Here is a 27,651-nt window from a genome sequence, read left to right on the forward strand (position 1 = left end):
AAACTGCCCTCTTGCATTGGCAGGCGGATTCTTTACCACTGAGCCACCTGGGAAGCCCCCAGTTAAAAAGTATTAGTTGGCATGAATGTCTCAAGATTTATTATATTCTGTATATCAATTTGCAGTTAAAAACTGGGTACAATTAATTTAGGAGAACATTTTGTTCTCTCAAACTTAGAATTTAAAGCTGTTAACAAGCAGATTCTCTTGACGTTAAGATCAATGAGAGACATTCAAGGTATTCTGTGACAGTATCCATGTATTAGGGTGAGTATACACTAAGAAGTGTACTAACGTATATACACACATCAACACACAGTGACTCGGCCCCTTTGATTTGAGTTGAGAGCGTGATTACGAGTAGCACTCGAAAGGTGTAGTTTGTTAGAAGAAGAATTAGGTGCCACACATAAAGAGGTAAGTTTGATCAGTCTTTGTGTAATTTCCGTGAAGGGTTTGTCATTTGAATCCTTTCATTTTAAAAAAGAATGAAGGCTGTAGTGGTGGGCATCAGATGTTATTTATCTTTCTGATTGAGGACCCGCCCACCAGGGTTATTTTAATGACTAGTAAACTAGACTTGTGGCTCAGAGTTGCAGGATCTCTTAAGTACCCCTTTGTCCAGTAGAAGACAAATTCTGACTCTAATCACCTGGTGGTATTCGGGATGGATAGCATCACCATGTATTTTCTTTTTATGTTGTGTTTTCAGTTTAGAGTTGAGTTTTCCAGGTGGAGTTTTGCTGTCTTTACTTATTTCTTTACTCTGATTCAATTTTTTTGGTTTTAGCAGATGATTCTTTCAGAGGAGAATAACCAGGAAAAGATACTAACGGACAGGGTGCTTGATGTACATCATGAGCAAGAAAACATGCCAAGCGCCAATGGAAAGGCAAGTCCTTGGTCTCGCTCTCTGTCTGGTTCTCGTCTTACCATCCAGTCTGTGCGGGGCTGTTGGGACCTCTCACCGATGCACCATGTAGGTCTGAGTGGCCACGAGGGTCCTGTGAGCTCCCAGAGCGCAGAAGGCAGTTTTGACCTCACAGATTGCCCGGAAGTACTGTGTTCCCTCCCTCCCAAAACCAGGCTGTGTAAGGCTTCCTTTCCCCCTTAGAGACCCTCCGACGGCTCTCTAAGCCACAAGGAAGACATGGTTAAGAAGATGGAGCTCCAGGAAATCATAGAGAGGCAGTTGCGGGAGCAGAGCCAGATGGAGGAGCGCCTGGCAGCCCTCTCTGCCCACGTGAAACATCTGGAGGAGGACCTGGACACGGCCAGGAAGGACCTCCTCAAGTCCAAGGACATGAACAGAAAACTTGAGCGGGACGTCCGCGAAGTGAGTGACTGCAGCTGTGTCTGTTGTCCTGAGGTGGAATGTGGGTTTCTTGTTCTCCCGGGGATCTCAGCCTTGGGATGGCTGCGTGAGTAAGAGCAGAGCACTGGAGAGACCACAACTGGCTGCCTCCCTGCCTCCGCATCGAGGTCTCTGGGGTAGAAGAGGCCTGGTCCAGGCGGTCCGTTGGCAGTGGACCAACATGAGGGCAGCCCTGACGCTGTGCCGCACCCTGGGTGTGGACTCCTCATTTCCACAAGTTCTAGGGGGCCCACTGTGTTCCTTTTTTAAAAATTCATTCATCCATTCATTCATTTATTGGCGTATAGTTGCTTTACACTGCTGTGTCAATTTCTGCTGTACAGCAAAGTGAATCAGTCATCTATCTATCTATCTATCTATTTACGTATCTGTCTCTCTTTTAGATTTCCTGCCCATTTGCTTCACCACAGAGCACTGAGCAGACTTCCCTGTGCTGTACACTAGGTCCTCACTCGTTGACTTTATGTGTAGTATCAGTGCTGTATATATGTCAACCCGAGTCTCCCGGTTCATCCCCGCCCCCCGCCCCCCGCAACTGCCTGTCGAATGTGTTCCTGATGATGCTGAAATTTGCTTCTGATTCACTCAGGCGAGTCTGGTGACACCTGTGGAGCCTGTTCTCTCGGAGAGATGGGAGCATGCTGTGTGGGCTCTGCTGAGGCAGCTTGCCTGGCCATCTTCTCGAGTTTTCTGAGGTTCCGCTCCTTGAAGGGATGTGTGACAGTGATACCGGCGGTCAGACAAGTCGAGTGGTGTTTGCTCACCCTCAGATCCTCAGGCCCGAGCTGTGTAACCATGTGGAATCGTGATGTCTCTGGCGGTCATGTCTGCGGGTGTCCTGATTTATGAGAAACTCCCTAGCGGTCACTGTGAAAACAGAGAGTGCTGGGGACTCAGGCCTCTTCCTGTGAGCCTCGCCTCTCCTCTGTGCACAGACAGACAGCACCCACCCGGCCCACCCCTCCCCCGTGAGACCGTCTCAGAGAGAACCCCTCCAACATGTGGTACAGCAGGTGTACTTGTTTAGTAGCTTGGTGTGAGTAATTCTGTGTGAGAACTCAAAACAGAAATATTTGCACAGGTTTGCATAAGCTATTCACACTACTCTTTGGCAACAGGAGATTAGGTGGCACAGTTTAATACGTATAGAATTCTAGAAAACGCGTTTTCAAGACCTTTCACTTTTAAAGTTAGGACTTTGCCCACATTGGTTACTTAGTGACCAGGGAGGGACCTGAAGTGGATTTTGAAGTGGCGGACAGGAGTTGCACCAGCAGCAAGTTCTGGTCCTGGTTTGAGCGTTTCATCCATGTGGTGTAACTCTGCTTTTGAAGAACTAGGCTTGAGAAGGCTGCTCCCAGTTGTGTACAATTTGACTTCTGTTTCCACTCGTTAATATTCTACTTTAATTCTGAGGAAATTGCATGAGACTTTTCCAACTTTCACTCGAGGAAACGAGCCTCAGAGCTCCCCGTTGGATCTGTTGAAGGTCCCTCCTTGTTCTGGGTCAAGCCCGCCTGTATGGTGTAGCAGACAGAGGTCCTGACTTCATGCCAGATACCTTCCCTCCTGGAATTCTTGCAATAACAGGGTAGTTTAGTATACTTTTCGTTTGCTGTTTGGGTTTATTATGTAGAAAAGAAGCTTGGTAAACCAAGTGGCTGGACAGAACGTTAAGACAGATGGGTGCCAATCGTGGCAAACGTGACCTTTGGGATAGGCGCATTTTTGCTCACGTCCGAGAAAACTGCCGTGTCTAGGACTTTTATTCTGAGGACGTTAACTTTATGTTTGATTTGAAACTTAGGACGACATCAGTAATAAACTTGAAAATGAAATTGCAAATAAGGATTCTAGGCATCGACAGGTAATGGCTTTTATGAACTGTGTCTGACTTTTATAGTAGTGAATTACTGAGGAAGGAAGGTAAAGATCTTTTCATGTGACTCCCACATTGGAAATCAAGTCCCAGTGTAAAGTTCTTATGACCCTAAAATACTGTGTTCAAAAGTGTGGATGTACATCATGGTAAATCAGCTGTACTGGAAGGAAATACATTTTTAAAAAATTGCAGGTGACTGCAACTTACAGGTTTGAATTATTTGGGACTTGGTTTAACCATTTTGTGGAATTCCATTCCTGACTCTTTTGTTTTACTTGAAGGTGAATCTGTTGGCTTGTTAGAGTTGTTACCGAAAGAGTAGAGAGCAGCAGGGAACTTCACGGCAGCTGGCTGCCTGTTGGGAACTGGGGTCACTGTGACAAAAGGCAGGGTTAGAGCTCCGGTCTGATTAGGGTTTGTACTTCCTGTGGTGTGGTGAGCCTTACTCGCTCCTGTTCCCGAGTGGTCTCAGATAATCAGGACTTAACCAGGAAAACCAAATCTGGCTTCTCCAAAACAAAGTGAGTCAGTCTGGTGTGTGCCAAAGTGTATCATTGTCCCCACCCCAAAAATAAAATACTAGAAAGCCATTGAAAAGTATGATGGGGAATGCTAATTAAAAGCATCACGATATACAAAATAATGGCTGTAAAAGGCAGATCAGAAAATACTATGTACCATATGCTATTGTTTTCTGCGGGTTTTAAAGCATAGCATATTGTTTGTGTACGTACATAGAGGAATACGCACACAGAAAAAGTAAGAAAGCTGCTTAGAAACAAATGCTAACCTCTCAGGAACCTGAGCTTATAGATAGTTTAATTTTTTTTCTTTTTTAAAAAAGAATCTGTCTAAATGTTCTACATTGAAAGTTTTTCAGAGTAAGAAGATCTGTTAAAAGAATAATCGTGCATTTACAAATACTAGTTGACTGGCATTTCACCAGGCATGCTCTTATCAGGTCTGTATTTCAGAGGAGATGAAAGCCATATTTTGGCTTACACGCCCGTAGCCATCTGCGGTCGGTAGGGTTCCCTCTAAATGATGATTCTGGTGATGTTTTAAGAAGGGTCTGTAGTGAACCCTTCTTCCCTTAACTTGTCAATAAGAATGAATAAGATTCTACAGATCTTCTTTAATATAGAAGAACTTTTTTTTTTTTTTAAGATGTCCTTGGGGAATGTTTAGGAAAAGCAAATACTCTGGCAGGAGGCGTTCTGCTCACTGAGACCAAGCCCAGGAACACTGAGAGAAAATTTACCCTGAGGGAGCTTCCGAAACAGAATGAATCCACTAGACACGTGCATTTAGGTTTTGTCTCAGCTTACTTAAAGCGACAGTGGCTACACCTCTCGGCCTGTGTTGATCCTCTGCTCTCCCTTTGTAGACAGAGGATAAGAACCGCCAGTTGCAGGAGCGCCTGGAGCTGGTAGAGAAGCTGCAGCAGAGACTGCGGAGGGCAGAGACGCTGCCCGAGGTGGAGGCGGAGCAGGCGCAGAGGGTGGCCTCGCTCTCCAAGGTGCTGCTCTGGGTCCCTGGGGGGCGGGCACAGGGAGGGCCTGTTCCCCTGCTCTCCCACCGCGCCCCTGCCCGTGCTGCTCAGTCCACACAGGAGTGCAGACGTGGGGGTCGTGCTGCCCGTCTGAGATGGGAGCGCTCCCTGAGTGTCAGGCACGCCCCACTTCTGCGTCATCCCTACGTTAATTTCCCTCCAGTTTTGTCCCGAATTGTGTGTGTGCCTAGGACGCTTCAGCTCCGAGTCACTGCTGCTCAGAGTTCAGTCAGCCACTCAAAGCCTAGCAGGATAGAGACCTAGAAAAATCCCATTCTCGTTTAAGAGATGGCCAAAATAGCTCTGTAATGAACACAGTTTTAAGTTGTTATCCATACACTTGTTAAAGAAGTCCCAGCAGGGCACGTGCAGACCCGAGGCCCCACTCCCCACTCGCCGTCCCCAGGAGCCCGCGGGTGAGAGGCCATGTCCTTGGGATGTGGCGCTGCTGGGGGCACCGACCCCATTGCCAGCCAGCCAGCCCACCCTGTCCTTCTGACGGGAAAGGTGTTGCCCTGCACTGCCGGTGTGCACTGGCTGAACATAGAGAGTCAGGCCGGGTCTGTGCTGACGCGGCTGTCGGAAGCCTTGCCAGGAGCTCAGTGAGCGCCCGAGGGGCCATCAGGTCGCGGGAGGCCGCCGGTGTCCGGTGCTCACAGACCCTCCCAGAGCAGGGGCACTAACAGCCGCCAGGGGGCACACTTCTGCCTGTGATCTTCCTCTCCAGGCTTGGTTTCTCCTCTGCCCTGGCATCTCTGCTGTCCATCCCCAGTCGGCCTTGTAGTCCGACCTTTTGTCTTCCGGAAGCTCTACCACTCAGGAGGCTAAACGGTTCGAACTTCCTTCCCAGCTTAGGAAGGTAGAACGTGTGCCTCGGGTTTGCCGCTGTCTGCTGCCCACGCGGGCTCGCCACAGGCAGTCCGAGGAGGGAGCGCAGCGGCCGTGGGTGTGGGGCCTGGGGCACGGGGAGCACGTCTCCTCTCACGAGCTGGTCACCAGCATCCTCCGTGAGCCATGTGTCACACACGAAGCCGCGCAGGCTGTGTGAGCAGGCATGCGGGCGTGCCCCCGGCGAACCCAGGGCCCGTGGTTCGCACAGAGCATGGCCCGCTTGCCGCCCCTGCGATCACAGCCCGCGTGCTGTCAGGACAGGGTTGTTGTGAGCGGAGCTGACGCTGTTCTTGGCCGACAGGCAGGAGAGAGAGACACAGCAGCATCGAGGATAGGCTGCGCCAGATGGAGGCCCAACTGGAGGCAAAGAACAAGGAGCTGCAGCGGGTGCCTGTGCTGACAGGGAGGCAGCGTCTGGGCAGGAGACGTGGCTTGGGCGGGGGCCAGCACTGCCTTTCTCCACCACTCCCGTCTCTGGCATCGAGTGTGTGCCTGTGTGGCCCCATCTGCTGATCCGGGCACCCACCTCCTTGGGAGCAGGGCCAGAGGTGGTTGCCCATAGGCAGTGGGTAGGAGCCAGGGCTTCCCCACATTCAAAGAGGCTGCTTGTTGCTCTGACCAGCCAGTCCGGGGAGCTGCTTGGGATACAGGTGGACCTCCCAACTGCCCCTCAGACAAACCTAGGGGTGCCAGCCCGGGGCCCCTGAAAGTGAAGGCATGGCACCCAGGTGTGGAGCCTGCTTGCCTCGGACGTGGCGCTGGAGTCCCACATGCCAAACCGCTGGTCCAGACACGGTGTGTGTGTAGGATGGCTGCCTCTAGACAGGAGAACCGCAGTTGCCCTGCAACAGAAGGCGCTTCAGGAAAGGGTGATGGTGGAGGCTCGCATCACCGAGTCCTGAGAGAGGTTTCCTGGAAAGGTTGGCCACACGGCAATACAGACCATCCGGGAAATGGAGTGGGGATCCCGGGTCCAGCCTCACGTGTCAGTACTGTCCCCACCATACCTGTGTTCTTGGGCCTGGACTGCAGAGCCTCACAGGCGGACTTCCAGGGGGCAGTGGTTCTGACTCCCATCGTGAGACCCGCGGTGAGGCGCCCTCCCCGCTTAGGCAGAGAGCTCAATATCTCCCGATCAGGTGTGCACTTCTTACTTTCATAACTGCTGCTCAGAGGCTGTTGAGATCGGGATGCTGTTTATGACTAGACTAAGCCAATTCAAAGTCAACTTTTGTTTTGCTTTAAAAATCTTTGAATGCCGATGCCTTATTGTGGAAGCTGTGACAGGTTTTGTTTCCTTGGGCTCAAAAATCACTGCAGACGGTGACTGCAGCCATGAGATTAAAAAATGCTTGCTCCTTGGAAAGCTATGACAAACATAGACAGCATATTGAAAAGTAAGAGACATCACTTTGCCGACAAACCATATACTCAAACCATATATGACAAACCATATACTCAAAACTATGGTTTTTCCGGTAGTAACGTATGGGTGTGAGAGTTGGACCATAAAGAAGGCTGAGCACTGAAGAATTGATGCTTTCGAATTGTGTTGCTGGAGAAGACTCTGCTTTAACAGAAAATAAACTTTTTAAATGTATTACGATGGAGAATTGCAAACATGCACAAAAGTGGATGGAGTAGTATAATAAATACCCATGACCCGTCCCGTCAATTAGTCTCAGCAATTTCTCATACAGAGCCAATCTCAAATAGATCATTCTTTTGTCTTCTCTCCATTTTTTTTTAATACAGTAGGTCCTAAAACAGCTTTTTAAACCTTGAAATTGATGCTCATCTTATAAAACACAGACTTGGCAACTTTGTTACTGCATTTAAAAATTGCTTGAGGTAATTATTTCCAGTTTTTTAATATGAATTTTCATATTGGAAAAGACCCTGATGCTGGGAAAGACTGAAGTCAGGAAGAGAGTGGATGACAGAGGATGAGATGGTTGGATGGCATCACCAACTCAGCGGACATAAGTTTGAGCAGATGCTTAGCAGAAGTCGAGTTCCATTTTCCTTATGGCTAATCCACTGCTATAACACGTATAGCACTTCTGGTTTTGAACACTGAATGTGTTTGCATTATAGATGGATTTAGAGTGTGTGGCTGTTGTGTATGGTTCAGAATTCTGAGTAGTCCTTTCAGGGATCACCCAAAAGCTCAGACAAAGCGTGAGCCCTTCACGTGGACTGTGCTGTGCGTCAGAAAGATAATACGAGCCACCTACACAATCTAAAATTTCCTAAAAACCAACGGGCTACTCGACGTCCTTCTTTCACCACGAGTCTTGAAATCCTCTGTGTGATTTCCACATCGGGCTTTGCACCAGCCTGTCTCACGTGCTCAGGGGCTGCACGAGGCGAGTGACTGCCGTGGCCGACAGCACAGAGCTTCCAGGTTGAGTTGAGTGACTCACAAACTTGGCCCGTTTGACTTGTTTTACCCCATGAGCAAGTGAAGTGGGCTGTAGAGGAATGAATGTGAGGAATGCAGGTGAGCTCCATGGAGACAGTTTAAAGCAGTGAGAGGAGGGAGGGCAATAGAGTGAGTCGTGTCCCCCTGACCCGAAACCCCCGCCTGAAGTCTAGCTTCTCTCTACAGACTTCATCGTTGTTAATGGCTTGCCATGTTTCCTCCAGAGAAACCTTTTCTACACCTGAGATGGAACTTCCTCTTCATTATGGTTTATAAGGGTTAATATTGTTCTGAGTGTTTCTATTTGCTAGGGACTCTTAGAGAACATTTTCTCAGAATTACAGTGTTGGGAGTTGATACCTACTGATGTAACCTGTTCTGCACATTTTGGTGCAAGTCACTTTACATCCAGAAAGCAAGCGGTGCAGGCTGTGTCATTTGCTGTTTCGTAGGACCAGCTGATTCTAAACCTGGAAACCCTGAGAGCCGAAGTGGACCAGACGAGACTGCGAGGGGCTCCCTTCCACCACAGGTAGGCTGCTCCCCCGGGCAGCTCCCCTCAGCGCTGTCGAGTGTGACAAGGGCCTGTCTGGTGTGTGGACAGTATGACTGGGTGTTGCTCATGGTCGCACCTCAAGGAGCCTGTAGCTTCGTGGCCAGCGAGAGGGAAGAGACAAGCATCGTTCCTTAGGGTCAAACTTGGTACCACGGAGTGGTCGTCACAGGATTGACAACACTCAAAACCACAGGCAGAGGTTTGGATGTAGGGGGCCGACCAGTTGATATTTGGGCGTATTCATCTGAGGGGCCTGACAGACTGTGACACTGACGTTTCTGAAGAGTCGCAGAAGGTTAATGACCTGTAGTCTTCTGACTGCGGTGGGAGGAATCACCTGGCTTGTGAATGAGGAGAGCAGATTACTGAGCATCCTGATTTTTTCTTCCTCGTTGTTATAGGGGCGGTAATTCTTATTAAGTATTTAAATGTTTCTTTGTCTTCTTCACGGAAAATGGTCACAAGTGAGAGATAAACTTTAGCAAAGGTTATTAAGTGCTTGCTGGTGACATTCATTCATCTGTAGGAAATGGACTACTGCTTGAATCCTGACTTAGGAGACAGTTTGGAGCCCATAAGCATATTTCTGTCTTTGTGTGCTTAGGGGATCCTCGCAATCCAGAGCCCCCACCCAGCCTTCTTCTAGAGAAAAGGAGATGTCATTTGAGACAAAGGCAGAGCCAGAAACTGGTCCTGTGTCTGAAACCACGGCGGGTGGAGTTCCAGGAGAGCACGTGCCCTACAGAACAGGAGGGGATGTGGCCGGACTTGGTGGCAGAGCTCCTCCAGGGTGAGGGGCTGGGGCTGTCAGAGGTGGGGAACCCCTGCTCCCGGGGTGGACGAGGTGAGTGTGAGGAGGACTGCGTAGACAGTGGAGGAAGAGGAGGTGGACACGGCCTCCTCCTCTTGGGGGTTTTTGGGTAACGAGGAGGGACCTGGTGCCAGGAACCAAGGCCTGACACAATTGGGGGCTTCAGATGGAGAAGCCTGGGGCCTGGTCACCAGTCCCGTGTGTGTCAGTGAGAATGAGAGACGAGAAGAGGAAGCAGCCGCGGGGCAGGAGGAGCCGCTGTGCTCTGAAGACAGTGGGCCACAGCGGCTGGTGCGAGGGAGGGGTGTCTCCAGGAGGCAGCTCTGGAGGGGTCACAGCAGTGACTTAGCAGCACAGGTGGGGCCTCAGAGTGGGGCTTGTGGGCAGTGTGGGCTGGATGGGGGGCACTGTGCTGCCTCAGGAGGGAGGGAGTGGGGACTGAAAACTGGCTCACAGGCAGGGCAGGCACGGCATATTCGGTGGGACCTCCCAGAGGAATTGGTCACCTTGTCTCTGAGACCTTCTCCCGGAGGAAAGAGCTTCGGGTGAGGAGGGGGAGAGAGATGGAGGCTGCATCCCGCGAGGGGACTGGGAGGTGATGGTTGGGGGTCGACCCAACCCGGAGGCCTCTGTGGCCCTCAGAGGACCCTCGAGGGTCCCCAGTCCACAGCGGGACTGTGTCGTACCCCCCACTCAGTTCCCAAGTGTGCTCTAGCCCCAGGCGGTTGGGTGGAAGTGGAGCAGAGAAGGGAACAGTTCTGTCAGGAGGGAGGGGAGATGGGAGGGAAGACAGGTGTGGCTCCAGGAGATTCCAGACTTCCATCTCCTGTGCAGCACAGTGTTCGCAAATCCGTCGAGCAGAGCAGCGTGTGACCCTGAGCAGGCTGAGCTGGTGGTTGGCCCTGGCCACTCTGCAGACGTATGGGGTGTCCTGTCCTCGGAGGAAGGCCCTGTCTCCTGGGTTTAGGGAATCCTGCACATGAAGGCACCACCCTCATCCCAGAGACAAGACTGAGCAGAGCCTGGGTGGTCCTGCAGTGCAGGCGGCTCACAGTCAAGGCGGGGCTGCCCTGCCTCCCAGCAGGCCCCTGCTGAGTGAGCTCCTGGCACCTGCAGGCCCAGGCCTTAGTGCTCAGGGCCTGAGCATCTGTGCTGGGCCTTGTTCAGCCCAGAATCTGGTGACACGCTCACCTCTGCTTTAATGGGAGACACCAGTGGTGCTCAGCTCCGAGCTGTGGGTCCGAGGCTTTTCTGCTGCGGGTTGTCTGAGGCGCCTTTAAAAACACTGAGAGCGGTGCAGACAGTGTTCCAGGCAGACCGGTGATTGTGATCCACAGACTTCCCGTGGGAGAGGGAGGTCAGAGCAGGCGTGGGCCAAAGGGGAGGTGGGGTGCCAAGGGGAAAGCAGAGCAGGTGCACGCCCTGCCCTGGGACCTGAGAGCGGGCTCCAGGGGGACCCTGGACGCCCCAACCCCAGACAGCCGATCCTGTCCTAGTCAGCTCCACACCCTCGCGTCAGCACTGCCTTCCCCACATACGGGAGTTTTCCAGCTGCTGGGGATGAGCCCTGAGTGTCTGCAGAGCAGCGGGCGGCCTGTTGCTATTGGAGCCAGGAGGGCAGTGCCCTCCCGGGGGCCCTTTTGCTGTGAAATTGCCGATCTTCCAAATGGACAGGCTCTGGCTCGTCTGACAGAGTGAGCTCTCTTTTCTTCTAACAGCACTCTTCTTCCCCGTGTGTTTCAGCCGACCCCACTTGGGCAGCGCCCCGGACCTCAGGTTCCCTGTGGCGGACCGGCCGGCAGACTCCTTGGGCAATGGGGCGGTGCTGCGGTGCCCCCAGAAAGGCCGGCTGGCAGCGCTGCACGATGAGCCATCCGAGGCAAGGACCCCGCCGCCCCCTTCCCATTCCTGGTGGGCACCTTGTGAGGCACCTGCCCCCTCACACTGTGGTCCTGAGGTGGGTTTGGAACAAAGCGCTGATAGATTGCTTTACGTCTTCCCATTTTCCTTTTTCTGGCTAAGAGTTTACTTTGAAGGCATGCTTTTTTTCCTTAACCAATTTTGATTATTTGTGGCCTACTGTGAGGCCCAGCATGGTACTAATTAGCACAGTTTTGAAATCGTCCTACGAGTAAATGGATACACATATCCATCAGCTTATAGTGAGAAGAATTCTCATTGGGAGTTTAAGTGCCTTTATCTTTTCGCCTCATTCATGCCATGTATTTGTTCATACATGTCTGTGTTTTGAGCAGTTAGTTTGGGCCAGACATGGTCAGAAGTAGGACTCCAGCAGTGAATTAAAAACCGTGTGTGTCCTTTATCCACTGCTACGTAACGAATCATTGCAAAGCTTAGTGACTTCCCAGGGAGCAGCTCACAGTCCCCAGTGCCTGTGCATTGTAGCAGGCGGGCCTGGTTCAGGGCCTCCTGAGGGCAAGTGAAGGCCCCCCAGGGCTGGATGGCAGGCTTTCAGACTCACCTGGCTGCTGGGGACAGGCCGAGGTCCCTGCCGTGTGGCTTTCCCATGGCCTGGCGCTCCTCAGAACACCCTCTGAGAGCGAGAGTGCGGGGTTTAGCCCGGGGCCTTTCACGCCCTGGTCTCAAGGCCGCACACCTTCACTTCTGTTTGCGAGAGTGAGCTGCGAAGTCCTGCCTCGCTCAGGGGCTGAGCAGGAGTTGCCCCTTCTGCCTCTTGAAGGGAGGAGGATGGAAGAATTTGTGGACCCCTTTTTAAACCCGCGCAGCCTGTTGAACAGTAATGAGCAGGGAAAGGAGACCAGAGTGCCTGAGTTGTCCAAGGAGGAGGGGACGATCGTGTGTAAACAGGGTTGCCAGTTTGGTGACACCAGGAGGGTGACCTTGAACCAGAGACCCAGAGGCAGGAAGAGAAGTAGCCACTCGGAGATAGAAAAAGGGTCATGTCAACCAGCGGGGACAAGGGAGAGAGCAGGCCACATCAGGGAGGAGCCTGGGCTCAGGCCTGAGCAGCTCGAGGCCAGAGCCTGTTTCCTGAGGTGAGGAGGGCTGCCGGGGCGGGGAGCTAAGAGCCGGGCCTCAGCCCTGTTGAGGTGGACGAGCCCATTGGGTGTCCCGGGGACGTGTCAGGAGAACAGCTGAGTGTTGCGGCCTGCATCCGGGAGAGAACTCATTCAGCTCAGGGTGGACTTCGGGTCATGGGCATACAGATGGCATTTAAAGGCACGAGCACAGTAAAGTCACCAGGCGGGTGCCGGTGGAGAGAGATGGGGTGCAAGGGTAGGGCTGTGGGGCATCCTGCATTCCAAGGTTGAGAAGGGGCGCAAGGGACTGAGGAATAACCGCAGGGAGGGCAGGGCCTGGAGCCCAGGGAGAGACATGCTGGGGGCGGGAGGTGGCGTGGGGGAGGGCAAGGAAGGGAAGGGGCTTGGTAACACGGGTTCCTCGAGCCCCCGGGGAATTGCCCTGCAGGGCGGGGCTCACCGCCTGCTGGCAGAGAAGTGGAGACCTGGCGGGGAGGGGGACCATAGAGGCCACTCCCAAGGAGCTTTCAGAGACCCTCAGTGGGCGCTGCAGTGAGCCCTGGAGGAGGAATCTGCTGGTTCCCCTTGTGCGATTGGAAGGCGAGAGAAGGGAGAGGACATGCCGACCGGGCTGATGGGGGTGAACCCATAGGCAGCTGGTTCGCTGGAGCAGAGGAGGAATGATGGCAGGCGGTCCCGGAGCCAGCAAATGGGGTAGCCCAGCCCTGGGGCGGGGTCGTGATGAAGACAGGAGGCCAGGGCACTGGACACAGGGGCAGGGAGCCAGCAAGCCAGCACCTCGAGGCTGCCCCTCAGTTCCTTTGAGGTCCTGTCTGGGAAAGAAGGCAGGACCTGGGTGACAGTGTGGCAGGGGGGATGTTTTCCGAGAGAAGGGTGTGAGGTGTGAGAGCGGGAGGGCGGCACGGGGCCCCGCTGGCACTATCCCATGTGTCTCTGATGACAGAGCCACCCTTGCAGTGTGAGGAGCCATCCCCCAGAACAGCCTGAGGGCCTGTGTCCCGAGAGGAGAGCCGCGGAGGGGCTGGCCCTCCCGTCTCCTGGCTGCCCCTGCTTGCGCCTCTCTGTGGGTGTTCAGACCAGCCTGGGAAACGGAGGACTGGGAGCCTGCGAGGACGGCACACTCTGGTGAACTGGTACCAGTGATGACCGCTGATAGGGACCCAGCGGCTGCCGAGCTGAAGGGTTCTTTTTTCTTATTTTCCTCCAGCCTGGCTGATGGAGGCATGGATGTATTTTTGTAATTTTCAGTTTCTGTCTCTGACTCCATCAGCCCACCCTTGTGAATAACCTCATAGGATTGCCTGCCGTCCACGCTGAGACCTGAGTGTCACCAGGCCATCTAGGAACTGGATTCTCCCCCTGCCTGTTTCTTGAGTCCTGTTCGCTTAAGAGATGGCAGTGTCTCATGAGCATGGCCCATTTATCCAGAGTCAGGGCTTCCATGTAAAATTGGGTTCAGTTCCTGATAGACTTGAGCTGCCCTGAATGTCGCTGATGAGACGTGGTCCTCTCGTGCCCAGGTGCAGACCCCAAAGGAGCAGGACTGCGAGCACACGCAGCAAGCCAGCATGCTGGCCGACGTGGCCCAGGCATTTGAGAGTGACGAGGGCCTGTCTGACGACGAGGGCGACAGGGTCACCCCCTTCAGCTCGGCCACTCAGCTGTCGCCCAGCAGGCAGGCCGATGCCAAGACTCTGACCGTGAGGATGCAGGAGCAGCTGGACGTCATCAATGAAGAGATCCGGTGGGTGATCCTTAACTCAGCACCAGAAACTCGGTTTCTCTGAGGAGCTGTCTTCTCCTAGGGACGTCTGAGTGTTCCATAGTAAGAAACCTGACCTCAGGTCTGCGTCAAGAATTTTCAGTTTTGAGATGGCCCTTGATTACAGAGCTCGGTCAGCCGGGGCGTTCTGTCCATGGTGTGGTTTCCGCACTCTGTGGGGGCAGCAGGAGGCGTTGTGGGGTGTCCCCCCTCAGCTCTGAGCCCCAAGGTGAGTGAGGTACCGAGGCAGTGTCCCCTGCAGCCCGTGGACCCTCCTGTGTCCCTCAGAGCCCCCCATGTTCTGGTGAAAAGCCACCTGGTGAAAGCTGGGGTTTTGGGGTTGGCAAATTCCCACTCAGATCTGCATTTTTCTTTTTAACTTAATGCAGTGTGAAGATTGGCTTGTTGTAAGACAGTGGTCCAAGGACATGTGTTTGAGTTTTTCTCATCTCATCAGTACATTTAAGATGTTTTCTTTAGACACCGTCTTGGCAGTTATAACAATTTTCAAAACAGGATAGAATCCAAAGGCCTCCCTCGTGGTGAGCAGGGGGCCTTGGGTCTGGGTGCAGCCAGGTGGCTGGGGGCCCCGAGGCCTGCCTGGTGCCACACCCGCACAGCTATGCCCGTGTCCCGAGTCCACCTTCAGAGTGGCCGCAGGCCGGTGACCCTGCACAGGACCAGGCAGAGCTGCTGCTCAGACTGTTCTCGCCACGTCAGCCCAGGCCGAGGTGCCCATTCCTGTCGGCCGAGCGGGATGCTCCGGGGGAAAGGCAGGGGGTGTATGGGACGACCAGCAAACGCAGGTGGTGTCACCTGCCCATTTGACGCCAAGACAGACAGCTTTGTGGGCCGTGTTTGAGCACAGATGAGCTCAGAAAGATGGTCTTTCCACGTTCCTGCAGGAAGTATGGAACGGTTATATATTAATATTTTTATTTTTACAGCAAGTTGTCAGGTAAAAGTGATTTTTCCTTATGCGACAAGTTGACTTGATGTAAATGGTCAATTCTGTCCATCAACTTGTTATCAACACTGAAAAACTTTCCAGATGTATGAGTAGAAGTGAAGCTGGAGAGTTTACTTCCTGTAAGAATCTTGTATTTTAATTTGAAAATCATTTTATTTGCATAATCGTGAATTTAAACTGCTATATAAAAACATCCACCACACATTAGGGGAGAAGAGCAGAAACTGAATTCTAGGTTAATGCACCACATTGACATGAATCCAGAAACTCACACAAAGCTGGTGGAGAACTTCATCAAGTGATGCGTTTGTATATATACAACCTTAAAAAAAAAAAAAAAGATCAACTCAGCACTTCATCTGGTCTGGAGACTTGTGTTTAGAAACTGCAGCTTGTTTGTGAATTGCTGTTTTGATTATACAGAGTTCCTGATTCCCAGTGGAAAAGACTTGAGGCACTGATGTGCATCTCTGCCCTGAGAGCAGGGGAGGTAAGGGTTGTCAACTTGAGGTATCTCTTCACAGGAAAGAGAGTTGCCACCAGGGCCCCTTCAGAATGTTAGAGTAAATAAGTGAAATCCAGCGTGAATGATCAGGGCCAGTTTGTAAGACTCAACGCTAAGTTATTCTAAGTTTGAGAATATTTAAAAGAGGAAACGTAGAACCTTTTGGCTGAGATGTTCATTGAGCAACTGTTTCTGGAATTTGCTAATCATGACACAGAATGCCAGCCCAAATTTATTGTCCAGACAGGTTCCTCTGCTGACAAAGGCAGGTGATGCATTTTATTCTATTTTAGGTTGATCGAAGAAGAGAAGGAGAACACAGAGCAGTGGGCCGAGGATACTGAGAGCAGGGAGGGCAGGGGGAGCTTAGGCAGCCTCCGTCGTTTTAAATCAGTGAGCTCCCTCAACCTGCTTCCCACCTCCTCGCATGCTGGCTCCTGCCCACCCCTGCCCAAGCCCAGAAGGAGGCGGCACAGCCTGGCACAGGAGGGAGACCAGCTGGGCATCATGACTCTGGTATGTGTCTGCCTCCTCCCTGCCGCATCCCTCCCCCAGCACGCTGTTTTCTGTTTGTTTTTTGTTTTTTCTCTTTATACCCAGAAGAAAATCAGGTACATTTGCTACTCTCAGAGGTCTAAAAGTTTTTAAACTGCCTAGTCTTTAATCATTCCACAATGGCACAGCGACAAATTAGTCTTGATATTTGGACCACTACTTAGCACGTCATCATGAACTCAGCCAGAGCCTGCCTCTGTAACGTTGCACCTGGCCTGTGCTGGGCACAGCAGCTGCAGGGAAGTTTCTGTTCTCAGGGAGCAGACAGCTTCGTGAAAGTAACTATAGGCAGCTCTCATGGCATGGGAAAGCCGTACAGCACATTCTCCATTGGGGATGCCTGGCTGCAGGGTGCAGGGCATGCGGTGGGAACAAAACCAAGAATCTACACTGGTCTGCTTGCTGATGGACCTGGCCACGTGCTCAGTCCAGCTCTGCGTGTGAAACCAGGTTAAAAGCCCAGGGCCCCAGGGCCCCAGGGAAGACGTCGGGCTGCCTCAGTTTTCCGAGTCTAAAACTGGGATGACGACCTAGGGCTTTTGGTGACACAGTGTGCGGCTCTAAAGCACATGTTCCAGCTTTCTTGGGTGTTTAGCTTAGGTGTTGTGAGTGTATTGCTGTTTACCCCATGAAATCACGTGTGCAACATTCTGCTTTGTAACTGGATTTGTATTGTCTCTTTTTTCTGTTACCACCCATTTCATGTTAGCTGCATTGTTAGTCAGCTTATACTTAAATTAACCGTGAATTATTTTAGCGGCCTGTGAAGTGGTAACTAGTCCATTTTGTGGTCTTTTGACACTGTTTTTATAATTTGCATCATTGGCTAATTAGTTGATATTTAAAATTCTTTGATGATTTCTCTGCGGATTCATGCTTGATTTCTTTCCAAATATTTGGAAAAGAACAGTTCTGTATGTTTTCCCTGCTGTTGGAGTTCTCTGACAGTGTGTCTGCTTTCATCATTGTTTTTGATTCCCTCTCTCATCCTGTTGTCTGCTTAGTCATCATGAATCCAGATCCCCCCCAGCCCCCGAGGCTGTAGTTTACCCATCCATCTCCCCTCCCCCGTCCCCCCACTTCCTCTGGTCATAGCCGTGCTGTGGTCCACAGCGTGTGTCCCCTTAGTCGGGTTTGTGCTTTGTCTTCATGTCTCATTAAATGGTGTTTTTCCCCCATAGCAGTAAGTCGAATTGGTGTATCACTGTGCAGTTACAGGAGAAGGCAATGGCAACCCACTCCAGTACTCTTGCCTGGAAAATCCCATGGACGGAGGAACCTGGTAGGCTGCAGTCCATGGGGTCGCACAGAGTCGGACACGACTGAAGGGACTTAGCAGCAGCAGCACGCAGTTATAAGCATAATATATGTAGATGGATCCTAAACTACATATCATGTGTAATTCATAAATGAGATTGTGCTTACATAAAGAAATGATCCTCTTAAGTGTAGAATTAATGGACTTTTAGATATGCAGATGACATCACCCTTAAGGCAGAAAGTGAGAGGAACTAGAAAGCCTCTTGATGAAAGTGAAAGAGGAGAGTGAAAAAGTTGGCTTAAAGCTCACCATTCAGAAAACTAAGATCATGGTATCTGGTCCCATCACTTCATAGGAAATAGATGGGGAAACAGTGTCAGACTTTATTTTTGGGGGGCTCCAAAATCACTGCAGATGGTGACTGCAGCCATGAAATTAAAAGGCGCTTACTCCTTGGAAGCAAAGTTATGACCAACATAGATAGCGTATTCAAAAGCAGAGACATTACTTTGCCAACAAACGTCCATCTAGTCAAGGCTATGGTTTTTCCAGTTGTCATGTATGGATATGCAAGTTGGACTGTGAAGAAAGCTGAGCATCAAAGAATTGATGCTTTTGAGCTGTGCTGTTGGAGAAGACTCTTGAGAGTGAGTCCCTTGGACTGCAAGGAGATGCAACCAGTCCATTCTAAAGGAGATCAGTCCTGGGTGTTCATTGGAAGGACTGATGCTAAAGCTGAAACTCCAGCACTTTGGCCACCTCAAGTGAAGAGTTGACGCACTGGAAAAGACTCTCATGCTGGGAGGAATTGGGGGAAGGAGGAGAAGGGGACAACAGAGGATGAATGGCTGGATGGCATCACCAACTCAATGGACATGAGTTTGGGTGAACTCCAAGAGTTGGTGATGGACAGGGGGTCCTGGCATGCTGCGATTCATGGGGTCACAAAGAGTCAGGACACGACTGAGCAACTGAACTGAACTGAACTGACACAATATCCTTTCTGTCTTGGTGCTTGTATTTAAGACTGTAAATCTCATCAGCTTTTGCACAGTTAATGTCTCTATTAGACTCGTTAAGAAAGTATCTTCTATAGTTAATAAAATGTAAAGACTGCACCTGCTATTATGCTAGCTTTCATTCTTACATATTTTCACAGGGAACTTGCTTTAATGAATTTATTGTGAGAAGTTTTAAATCAAATTCTATGTCAGGATTTTACATTAATGTCCAGGAGGTGGTTAGATTTGTTCATTGTTAAAATAGATATTATGGTAACTTCCTCATCAGTTAAATTAATAATTTAAAGTATAACATGTTTTTGATTAAGAGAAACTAACTTATAGAGAAATTTGGCTGAGAATAGACACCTGTTAAGGCCCTTTGTTGTACAGAATGCTATGCTTTAATAAATCATGATGTTGTAATATAATGGTATCTTCCTGAGTAATAATTTATACTGTTTCTCTAGTAAATCTTTAATAGCTTATTTAACTTCTGTGGTCAAAAAAAATGTTCTGTTTCCAGTCACATGTTCTGTAAATCTTCATGTCACTTACATGTTTGCCATCATTTTTGCTTTACTGTATTTGCCTCTATGGATTCTTGAAATTTTAGCTTCAAAGTCGCAATAAATCTGGTTTCTCTTCATTTCTTTGCATGCATCTATCAGCCTAGTGATTTAAGGAAGCAGTGTCGAAAGGTAAACTATTTAGTAATGTAGCACGCCTTTGTTTCTCTGTGAAGTATTAAAGAGTCCTTATCATTTAACGTGAATGAACACTGTGTGGTTATGTCCTGGTGAATAATTAATGTTTTAATGGAAGTGATGAAACTCACCCACCACTTAAAATGTGCTGATGATTCTGTTGGAAATAGGTCATTCGTTGGGACAATTGTAACAGTTTGCCTTTCTCCCACTTGTTTGCCTTCTGATCATCTCATGCTTGTTTATAATAGACATAGTATTATTTCTTATTTTTAAAAATTTCTGTACTTATGTTTTTGGCCATGCTGCACAGCTTATGGGATCTTAGTTCCCCAAGCAGGGATCAGACCAGTGTGCCGGCAGTGAAAGTGCCAAGTCTTAACCTTTGGACCACCATGGAATTTCCGCTTAGTGTTTTCATGTAAGAAATGACTGAATCAGAGCCATAGATGTTAGATTTGCGGGAAGCCAATTTAATGATGGTGGGTAGGAGTGTGCAGGAGACTCTGTGTGCTGGGCATGTGCTTTCCGAGTCTGTCATCTCATCCTCAGGTGAGGTCCAGGCTGCTGCTATCCCCATTCAGCAGACATAGACACTGAGGCTTAGCGAGGCCGGGCACCGTGCCCAGGCTGTCACACCCAGCAGTGTGGTGCGGACTGGTCTGATCAGAGCCTGGACACTTAACCATGGTGCTGTCCAGCCCGCTTTCCTCCAGAGGCTCTCGTGTCCATCACGGCATCCCTGATGGAGGGAGCATCAGGAGGGAGCTCTCTGCCTCTCCCCTCGGGTCACTTGGATGAGCCCCTGTTGTTGGAGTCCAGTGCCCCAAGGGCTGGCCTTCCTTGTCCCTCTCCTGCTCCCAGCCCACTGACCGAGCACTCCTGGGCCTTCCCGCAGGACTGGGGTGGCCGTGCTCCAGTTCAGGCAGCTCAGTGCACGGGAGCCCTTCTGCTGAGCACAGCAGAGCAGCGCCGTCCCCCTGGCGTTGGTGACCTGGGTGTGCTGCTCGCCTGCTCTGTGGCCTGCTTTGCCCTCCTGTTCAGCGAGGACACGGCACTGCCCTTCCTAGCCACATGTGGCACCAGTGGGGCAGCTCCCATCCTGGGGGAGGGCAGCCAGGCGCAGACCCAGAGGCCTTCCTCACGAGGAGGCCCGGGGGAAGGTGCTGGCCTGGGCCCTGACTCTGAGGCAGGTGTTTGTCTCCACTGAGTCCATAGTCAACCCAGGTGTGTCGCTTCCCTGCTCTGTTTGTTGTTATTTTCTGATTTTTATAAATGCTTCTTTTTACTTGACTTTGAGATTGATCCCTGTTCAGTTCCATGTGGAAAATTTCTAGCCTTTGTAGCCTTCTGTTGTCTGAGGTTTCTTGTTAGAGCTCAGGGGAGGGAGCCCAGTTTATCCAGCTGCTCTTAAATGAGTTCAGCTGTATTTTGCACTAAGTTACTTTGTTGTCACCAAGCTCCTGTGGGGCTGCACGGGATCAGTATTCCTTACAGAATCCCACCAAAAAAGCACAGGTTAGTTGGTCAAAACAACGCACTCATTGTTTATAACAATACATGCCATGCATGTTTCCTAAAACCTCCCCTGGTTTAACCACACACCGAAATGTATCAGTGAGACCTGTTTGGACCCTGTAGGGTTAATCTGTTCCCACACTGTCTTTCCTTTCCTCACACCCAGGACCAGCGGAAACGCTGGGAGTCCAAGAGAGATCATCTTCTTCTTCTTTTTTTTTTTTTTGATTAGTTTATTTTTTAAATGAAAGGTAATTGCTTTACAGAATTTTCTTTTCTGTCAAACCTCAACATGAATCAGCCATAGGTACCCATATATCTCCTCCCTTTTGAACTTCCCACTGCTCTAGGGTGATACAAGATCATCTCTTAGTGAAGACCTGGGGGCGCCTTATGGAAACCACTGTGAGCGAATGACACTCGAACTGCGTGTAAGTACTTCAGTGGGTAGTCCCCAGTCTGTATGTTACCGAGAAATACGATCCAGGCACATGGTGTTCGCGTGGAGGGGTTAGGTACCTTTTCTGTGTTTCTGTTGTTGTCATGGCTTCCAGTAACCTGCATCATCACTACAAATGATCTTGGATGGTGGCACAAGCTGTGTCTTTTTCTCCTTCAAACAGAAAGGTCTGGATGCCTTTGCTGAGAGGTTTTGTACTCTAGCTGTGGTGCTTCTGAGCAGCATCTGGTGATGAGCACAGTCCTTTCATCAGGGCAGTTCATGCCATGCAGGATTCATGGTGCCAGCATCACTCTGCTGTCCTGCCCTGCAGGGCCATCTGGTCGCTGGATTCCAGGGAGGGCCGAGGCCGGCTGCAGGGAGGCTCCCGTCCGGGGTCTCTGCACTCAGTCAGATGCTCTCACTGCCCCATAGCCCCGCATTTTTTGAACAAGACAGTCCTTTAAGATGGCATTAAGCTATAACAAGGGTTTTTTTGTACTTGGGGGAAAGCATAGCTAATAGATCTTCAAATAAGTTTCTGGTTATAATGTAAAGCCTGTGTGATTGCCTTTTTCAGAACAGTCTATTGTTAGCCAGTTTGACACTTACCTCACTCCCTCAGCTGCCAGCTATACGGGAAGAGGTAGGAGATGACAAGACCTCCATCAAATGTGAAACCTCGACCCTCGCCTGGCCGCGGTCCCTTCAGCTGGGCCGCCTGCACACGGGGGCGCTGCGCACAGCCACCCATGAGGACCTCAGGGACGCCCACAAGTAAGCGACCTGTGTGTGCATCGTCAGTTTCAGGAGCCCTGCGCCTCTTGTCTTGAAAGAGTTGCAAGGATGATTTTAAAGGAATACCACTGAGTTCGGTGCCTGTGTTTAGTGGTGAACTTCAGGTGCTGGGGAAGAAGAGCTCAGTGACCTCAGTGATTTTAGAAAACGTCCATCTCTACAGATTGACTCCTGTGGGAGCTTTCTTCCTGCTCTTGGTAGAGGGCACGTTCCTGACGGTGACGGCCCCGTGCCTCTCGGGTTCGCTCTTGAGGGTCCCTCCCTTTTCTGCAGGGGTCTCCTCTCAGGAGACCCTGTCCCCTCCTGTGACTGACCCTGTCCTCATTCAGACCACTACTTGCTGAGCTCCCGTCCTGAGCCAGGCAGCACTCGATGGGGGGCACGTGTGGTCACCTGACCAGCAGCCCTGCACGGTGACCGTCGCTCTCCTGCCACGGCCGCGGATGGTTACCCTGTGGGAGGCGGAGGGACCTACCCAGAGCAGGGGAGCTCGTCTTCTCCTGGAGCGTCGTCACCTGCTGAGCAGCGACCCTAAAGGAGGGTCAGAGCGCCCTCTGCACCAGCTGGCCTGGAGTCAAGCCCTCCTCGGGGGAGAGCTCGAGGCAGAGAATCTCAGCTTCCCGGTGCAGTTGTCTTACGCCGCGAGCCTGCATTGCTCGTGTGGAGTGTGGTTGGTGAAGGAGACTCCAACTGTCAGCTGCGAGGTTGAGGCGCGGGTGTTGCTGGGTGCCCGTTTCTATCAGTAGCTCTTGTGGAGGGGTGTGTGTTTGCACAAGGCTGCCAGTTAAAGGTCGTTTTCTCTCCCCGAAGCTCCACAGGCTCTCAGGACAGCCCCGGGAATAACCCCAGCAGCAGCACCAGCAGCCAGGGCTCGCTGCACAAAGCCCCAAAGAAGAAGGGCATCAAGTCCTCCATCAGCCGCTTGTTTCGCAAGAAGGAAAAGGGCCGGCCTGAACACCCCAGCAAGGAGGCGTTAGGACCAGGTGGGTGCTTCACCGATCAGAGGGAGGAGGGCCTGCAGGCATCTCTCTTCTGTGTCTCCCCTGTCGTCCCCACGAGGCTTCTGTCAATCACGCTGGGGGTCCTCCTGGGAGCAGGAGTGGAGGAGGCGTCTGTCTTCTCAATGGGTCTGAGATGATCGGCTGAGTTAATGAGTGGATGGTTGGATGGATGGGTGAATTAAGAGTGGATGGATGGATTGATTAGTGAGTGGTGGATGAATGAACAGATGGCTGGCTGGATGGGTGGATGAACGGAGCATGGAATGAATAAAGCAGATGATTGTACTCCAGTGCTAGAAACATATTCTACGAAATTGATTGAGTAGGAGCTGGGCGATGATTGTTTCATCCTAACAGTGACATGTGTTTGGAAACGGCCTAAGTGCTCCTCAGTGAGGGGTGAGGTACAATCTGTGGACACCCCACAAGGAACAGCCTGCCCTCCTTCCTGCCACCTTCCCCATCCCCAGGAGCTCATCAGGGGTTCTGCCCATGCCCCCCACCCCACCCCACAGCCACACAGGTCCTCCTGGGGTCCCCTCATCACACAGGGTTATCATCAGGCCCCCATATCACTCAGCTTCCTCTCCTTGAGGACAGCGTATGTTCCTGCCTCTTCAGCCATAAATGTGTTGAGTCTCGTTTGTGCTGGGTATGGGATTTACAGGGGTAAGTAAAGTAGATGTGGTCTGGAGCACAGTTAAGTGACAAGAGAGAAAAAGGAGCAGATTATTAAATGCTATCCCTATTAGTAGTAAATACAATGCTGAGATGGATGGTGCACTGATTATGTACCAGATGCCGTGTGTGCCCCTTACCAAGCAGGTGCTGCCCCCTCCCCATTTACAGACGAGGACATAGTGACAGTCACGTGGTTAGGGAGCGGTGAGGGCAGGTTCACACCCACCCAGTGGGACCAGAGACTTTGCCGAGCCCCAGCCACCTCTCTCGTGGATGAAACAGGAATGAGATGGCTCTATGGCCTGATGATTCAATGGACATGAGTTGGAGCAAACTCCAGGAGATAGTGAAGGACAGGAAAGCCTGGAGTGCTGCAATCCAAGGAGTGACAAGACTCGGACACAACTGAGTGACTGAACTAAAACCTGAGTGTGTGCTAACCTGTTTCAGTTGTGTCTGACTCTGCGACCCCAGGAACTGTAGCCCACTAGCTCTTCTGTCCATGGGATTCTCCAGGCAAGAAGACTGGAGTGGGTTGCCATGCTCTCTTCCAGGGCATCTTCTCAACCCAGGGATCGAACCCACATCTCTCATTATCTATTGCATTGGCAGGCAGGATCTTTACCCCTAGCGCCACCTGGAAAGCCCCAGTGAATGCTGACAACTAGAAATGCAGAAAATAAGGGCTGCTCCTAAGTTAAACTGGAAGAGCAGCAAGCACAGGTTGTAAAGAGGAAAACACACGATGAGCGACAACAGCGCCAACAGAAACAAGGGATGCGTTCACCCACATAGAGAAAATACCTGTGCCGTTCGGAAGAGGAGCCCGTCAGCCTTGGAGGGACAGCTGGAACCAGAATGAAAACCGAGGCCATGGTCAGCAGTGCCCACCACACGGCCTGGGTGGCGTGGTGTCACTCACCAGGCTTCCTGTATCCCCAGAGCTGCTGGCAGTAACATCTCTGAGTGCCAGGCCGGGCAGCGTCCCCGAGTGAGCTAAGGCATCACTGCTGTCCTTCCAGTGCTGCTCCAGGGCCCTCTGTAGGCGGCCACCCTCATCCCCTGCCCTGCCACTTGCTGGGGCCCGGCTGTCCCCCTGGGATCCTTTCAGCCCTTGAGCTTGGGTGTTCCCAGCCCTCTGCCACACCAGACTGGGACGCAACTCAGGACTTGGGCTTGAGATATCAAGGAGACCGTGAATCTGGAAGTACACCACCCTGGGACCTGTGAGAGAGCAGGAGAGCAAAGCCCCTACGGGGAGGAAGCAGAGCTGGGGGAACGTGCCCACAGCCTCCACTGCCTCCTGCACAAGTGCCTTTTCTTTGTCTCTCCTTGACCTGAAACAAAGCCCAGCTGCTGCTGCTCCGCAGGTGATTCCTAAAGATGCACCTCCTGCCAGAGCTATTGTCCTGCTGCTCTGGGGCTGCCTGAGTGTGCTCAGGAGTATCAGACAAGTAGGGCTGCCACACCTCATACTGGAGGTGGGGGGCCTGATACTGGGGAAGGGTCGGAGGTGGGGGGAGGGTTTGAGGGTCGGGGAGGGCCTGATGCTGGCCTAGGGCCGTGACGCTGGACTGGGGTCTGATGCTGGACTAGAGTCTGATGCTGGGGGAGGACCTGATGCTGGACTAGGGTGCATCATTTGGGTCCCCGTCAAGGTTGCCCTCGGACACCCCACCCTGTGACCGATGGCGAGCCTCGACACCTGCACTTTGTTCCCACCCTTGGCCTGCTGCCCACACCTCAGTAGCAGAGGGGCCCTGTCCCCGCAGATGCTGAAGTGATGGAGCCTCTTGTCTCCGGAGCCAAGGGCATGAACACACTGTCGGTCATCCTCTAGGGACACCTATGCTTCCGCTTTCTGGCCTTTCCATTGCATCCATCCGTTTCTCTTAACAGAATGTCCGTGTGATGACACGGGCTCCCATTACCAGCTCTGGTCTGTTCTCAGTGAGAGTACAGCTTACCCTCGGCACTCTTTATTGGCCCTGGGAAATTTTGCTTCAGTACTTTATTGAAAGAAAGCAATAAATAATACTGTGATAAAAATAGTTCAAAAGTAGACTGTACATACTTTGTCACATATTCAGGAAGTTCACAAAAGATTAATAGGAAAATAGAATGATAACAATGAATTGTACAAGTAAATTAAAGGCGGAACCCACATGTAAAGAGACATGCTGTCTCTGTCTACCAAGATACCAGCTGCATAATAAATATCACATTGTGACTTGAACACATCTCTTGCTGGCTTTTTTAATGTGCCGCTGAAAAAGTAAAAATTACATTTGCTACTTATACAATCCAGAATGGCTATGTCATCACAATCTAAAAATGTACGCCTAGGTCCATTCTTTAAACATGTTTACAATCATGTAAAAAGATGATTTACATAAAAATAAGGCCTTTGTCAGAGCTACACTACCCTGTCTGTCTGGGAAGTGGCACCTTCACTGTCCAGCTCGATGGCTCTGCAGCGGGTGCAGGGCATTGAGATTGGTCCCCAAAGAGTCTCACCGGAGAGGAGGGATCCAGGTCCACAGAGACTGGGTTACAGGAGAGATTTTCAGTCTTCTTCTAGGCATCCTTTCAGCCCAAATTTCATTAGAAGCTCACATTTAACACCCAGTACTTTTAAATCACTTCACGCTGTGGACAAAAAGCATTTCTTGCTAGAAAAAGTACAGTTTAGGCCAGTCGTTAACATCCAACAACAATTGGTTGAAATTAAGTTTGCTTATTTCAGAGTGATTGTTGGAGAGCTTGGTTACATTCTGGAAGGATAATAAAGCACACCATGTCATGATGATTTTACAATCGCAGGAAAACCCCTTCTCTCATGGTTTAACATTGAAAAATTAAACAAGAATAATTACAATAAATGCATCATTTACAAAAGCCCTGTGTTTGTTCATAGGATTTATACAGACAAGCACTACAGTACATTCATTTGAAAGACTGAAATCAGGTATCAGAACATGAATTGATCTGAAAGGATATTCATAGCCTGAATATACAAGAAAAAGGAAGTAATTATATAAATGAAGTCATAAGTTTACATAAATATCAGAAACATTAAATTCTAAAATATTTTCCTTATGGTATTCATGAATTTTTCAGTAATTAAAAACCCTGTAATATCTTCGGGTCCATGTAACAAGTATTAACAGAGTAAAGATTCCATCGAGTTCAAAATGTAGTCTTTGTTGTATACTGGATGCTGTATAAACATCTGGAGAATTCGTGCAGGTAAACTGGAAACACACACACAGAAAAGTCAGTTCTGGGTTGGCAGCTGGTATCCCAGCCCCTGCCCCTCCTGACACCCCCACCCCCCCACCCCATTTGGGGCTTCAGCTGCTTTGAGAATTCAGAGAAACATGGAGGACCAAGCAGATCAAGGAGAGAACTCTGTGGCTGACTTTATTCTGACATATAGCTAAAAGCTGCTGGTAAAAAAACCTCAAAAGCCCAATCCAGCTTTCTAGCTGAGATGTGAACAGGACAGAGCAGACAGCCTCCTGCCCTCAGAGTTGCTCGAGCAGGGCTGGGCCCCAGGGCCGGACCCACCAGAGGACCACCCAGAGCAGCACCAGCAAGGGAGGGTGGCCCCTTGGTGGCGGCCGAGACCCAGATGCCGGTGCACCTCCGTGTGAAATGCTGGCCTCCGCACGGAGAGGCCCAGGGCAGGGCAGCCTCGTGAACCCTGAGGCTCTGGGCCCTGTTCCCTCCGAGAACGTGCACGCAGGGCGTGGCCGGCAGCACTGCTGCTGTGGGAGGGATACCCATGCGTCCCTATGTGAGGGGCCTTGGCCATGCTCTGACCACTCCGGCGGCAGTGGGGCGCCAAGGTCACGTTCTCTGCTGTGAGGGTTCTCCCAGGCTAACCTCCGGAGACCCACTGACCCTCCACTCCCTGGGGCATGGGCTCCGTGCCC

The 27,651-nt window shown here is 51.1% G+C and overlaps 1 protein-coding gene across 3 annotated transcripts; it reads left to right on the top strand.

Annotated features, from left to right (window-relative positions):
- The first annotated feature begins 16 nt into the window (after positions 1-16).
- LOC139177970 (liprin-alpha-1-like) lies at positions 17-25,764 on the top strand. Of its 3 annotated transcripts, XM_070774476.1 has the most exons (11): positions 17-892; positions 1,115-1,336; positions 4,645-4,776; positions 8,578-8,657; positions 11,236-11,449; positions 14,036-14,259; positions 16,046-16,268; positions 21,145-21,225; positions 21,859-22,010; positions 22,842-23,014; positions 24,326-25,764. In XM_070774476.1, the coding sequence occupies exons 1-11, from the start codon at positions 794-796 to the stop codon at positions 24,379-24,381; spliced, it is 1,656 nt and encodes a 551-aa protein (XP_070630577.1). In that variant the 5' UTR covers positions 17-793; the 3' UTR covers positions 24,382-25,764. The 3 variants fall into 3 exon arrangements, with proteins under 3 accessions (XP_070630577.1, XP_070630579.1, XP_070630578.1); XM_070774478.1 differs by lacking the exon at positions 1,115-1,336 and having other exon boundaries at positions 17-896; positions 4,649-4,776; XM_070774477.1 differs by lacking the exon at positions 4,645-4,776.
- Positions 25,765-27,651: the final 1,887 nt, after the last annotated feature.

This window comes from Bos indicus, chromosome 20 (genome assembly GCF_029378745.1).
Source record: "Bos indicus isolate NIAB-ARS_2022 breed Sahiwal x Tharparkar chromosome 20, NIAB-ARS_B.indTharparkar_mat_pri_1.0, whole genome shotgun sequence".
NCBI lineage: Eukaryota > Metazoa > Chordata > Mammalia > Artiodactyla > Bovidae > Bos > Bos indicus.

Excerpts from the sequence above, each read along its gene's own strand:
- LOC139177970 (XM_070774476.1), top strand. The coding sequence starts at position 794 with ATGATTCTTTCAGAGGAGAATAACCAGGAAAAGATACTAACGGACAGG. Across the intron at positions 14,260-16,045 it reads GTCATCAATGAAGAGATCCG|GTTGATCGAAGAAGAGAAGG; the intron begins GTGGGTGATCCT and ends ATTCTATTTTAG. Across the intron at positions 22,011-22,841 it reads GACCTCAGGGACGCCCACAA|CTCCACAGGCTCTCAGGACA; the intron begins GTAAGCGACCTG and ends CTCTCCCCGAAG.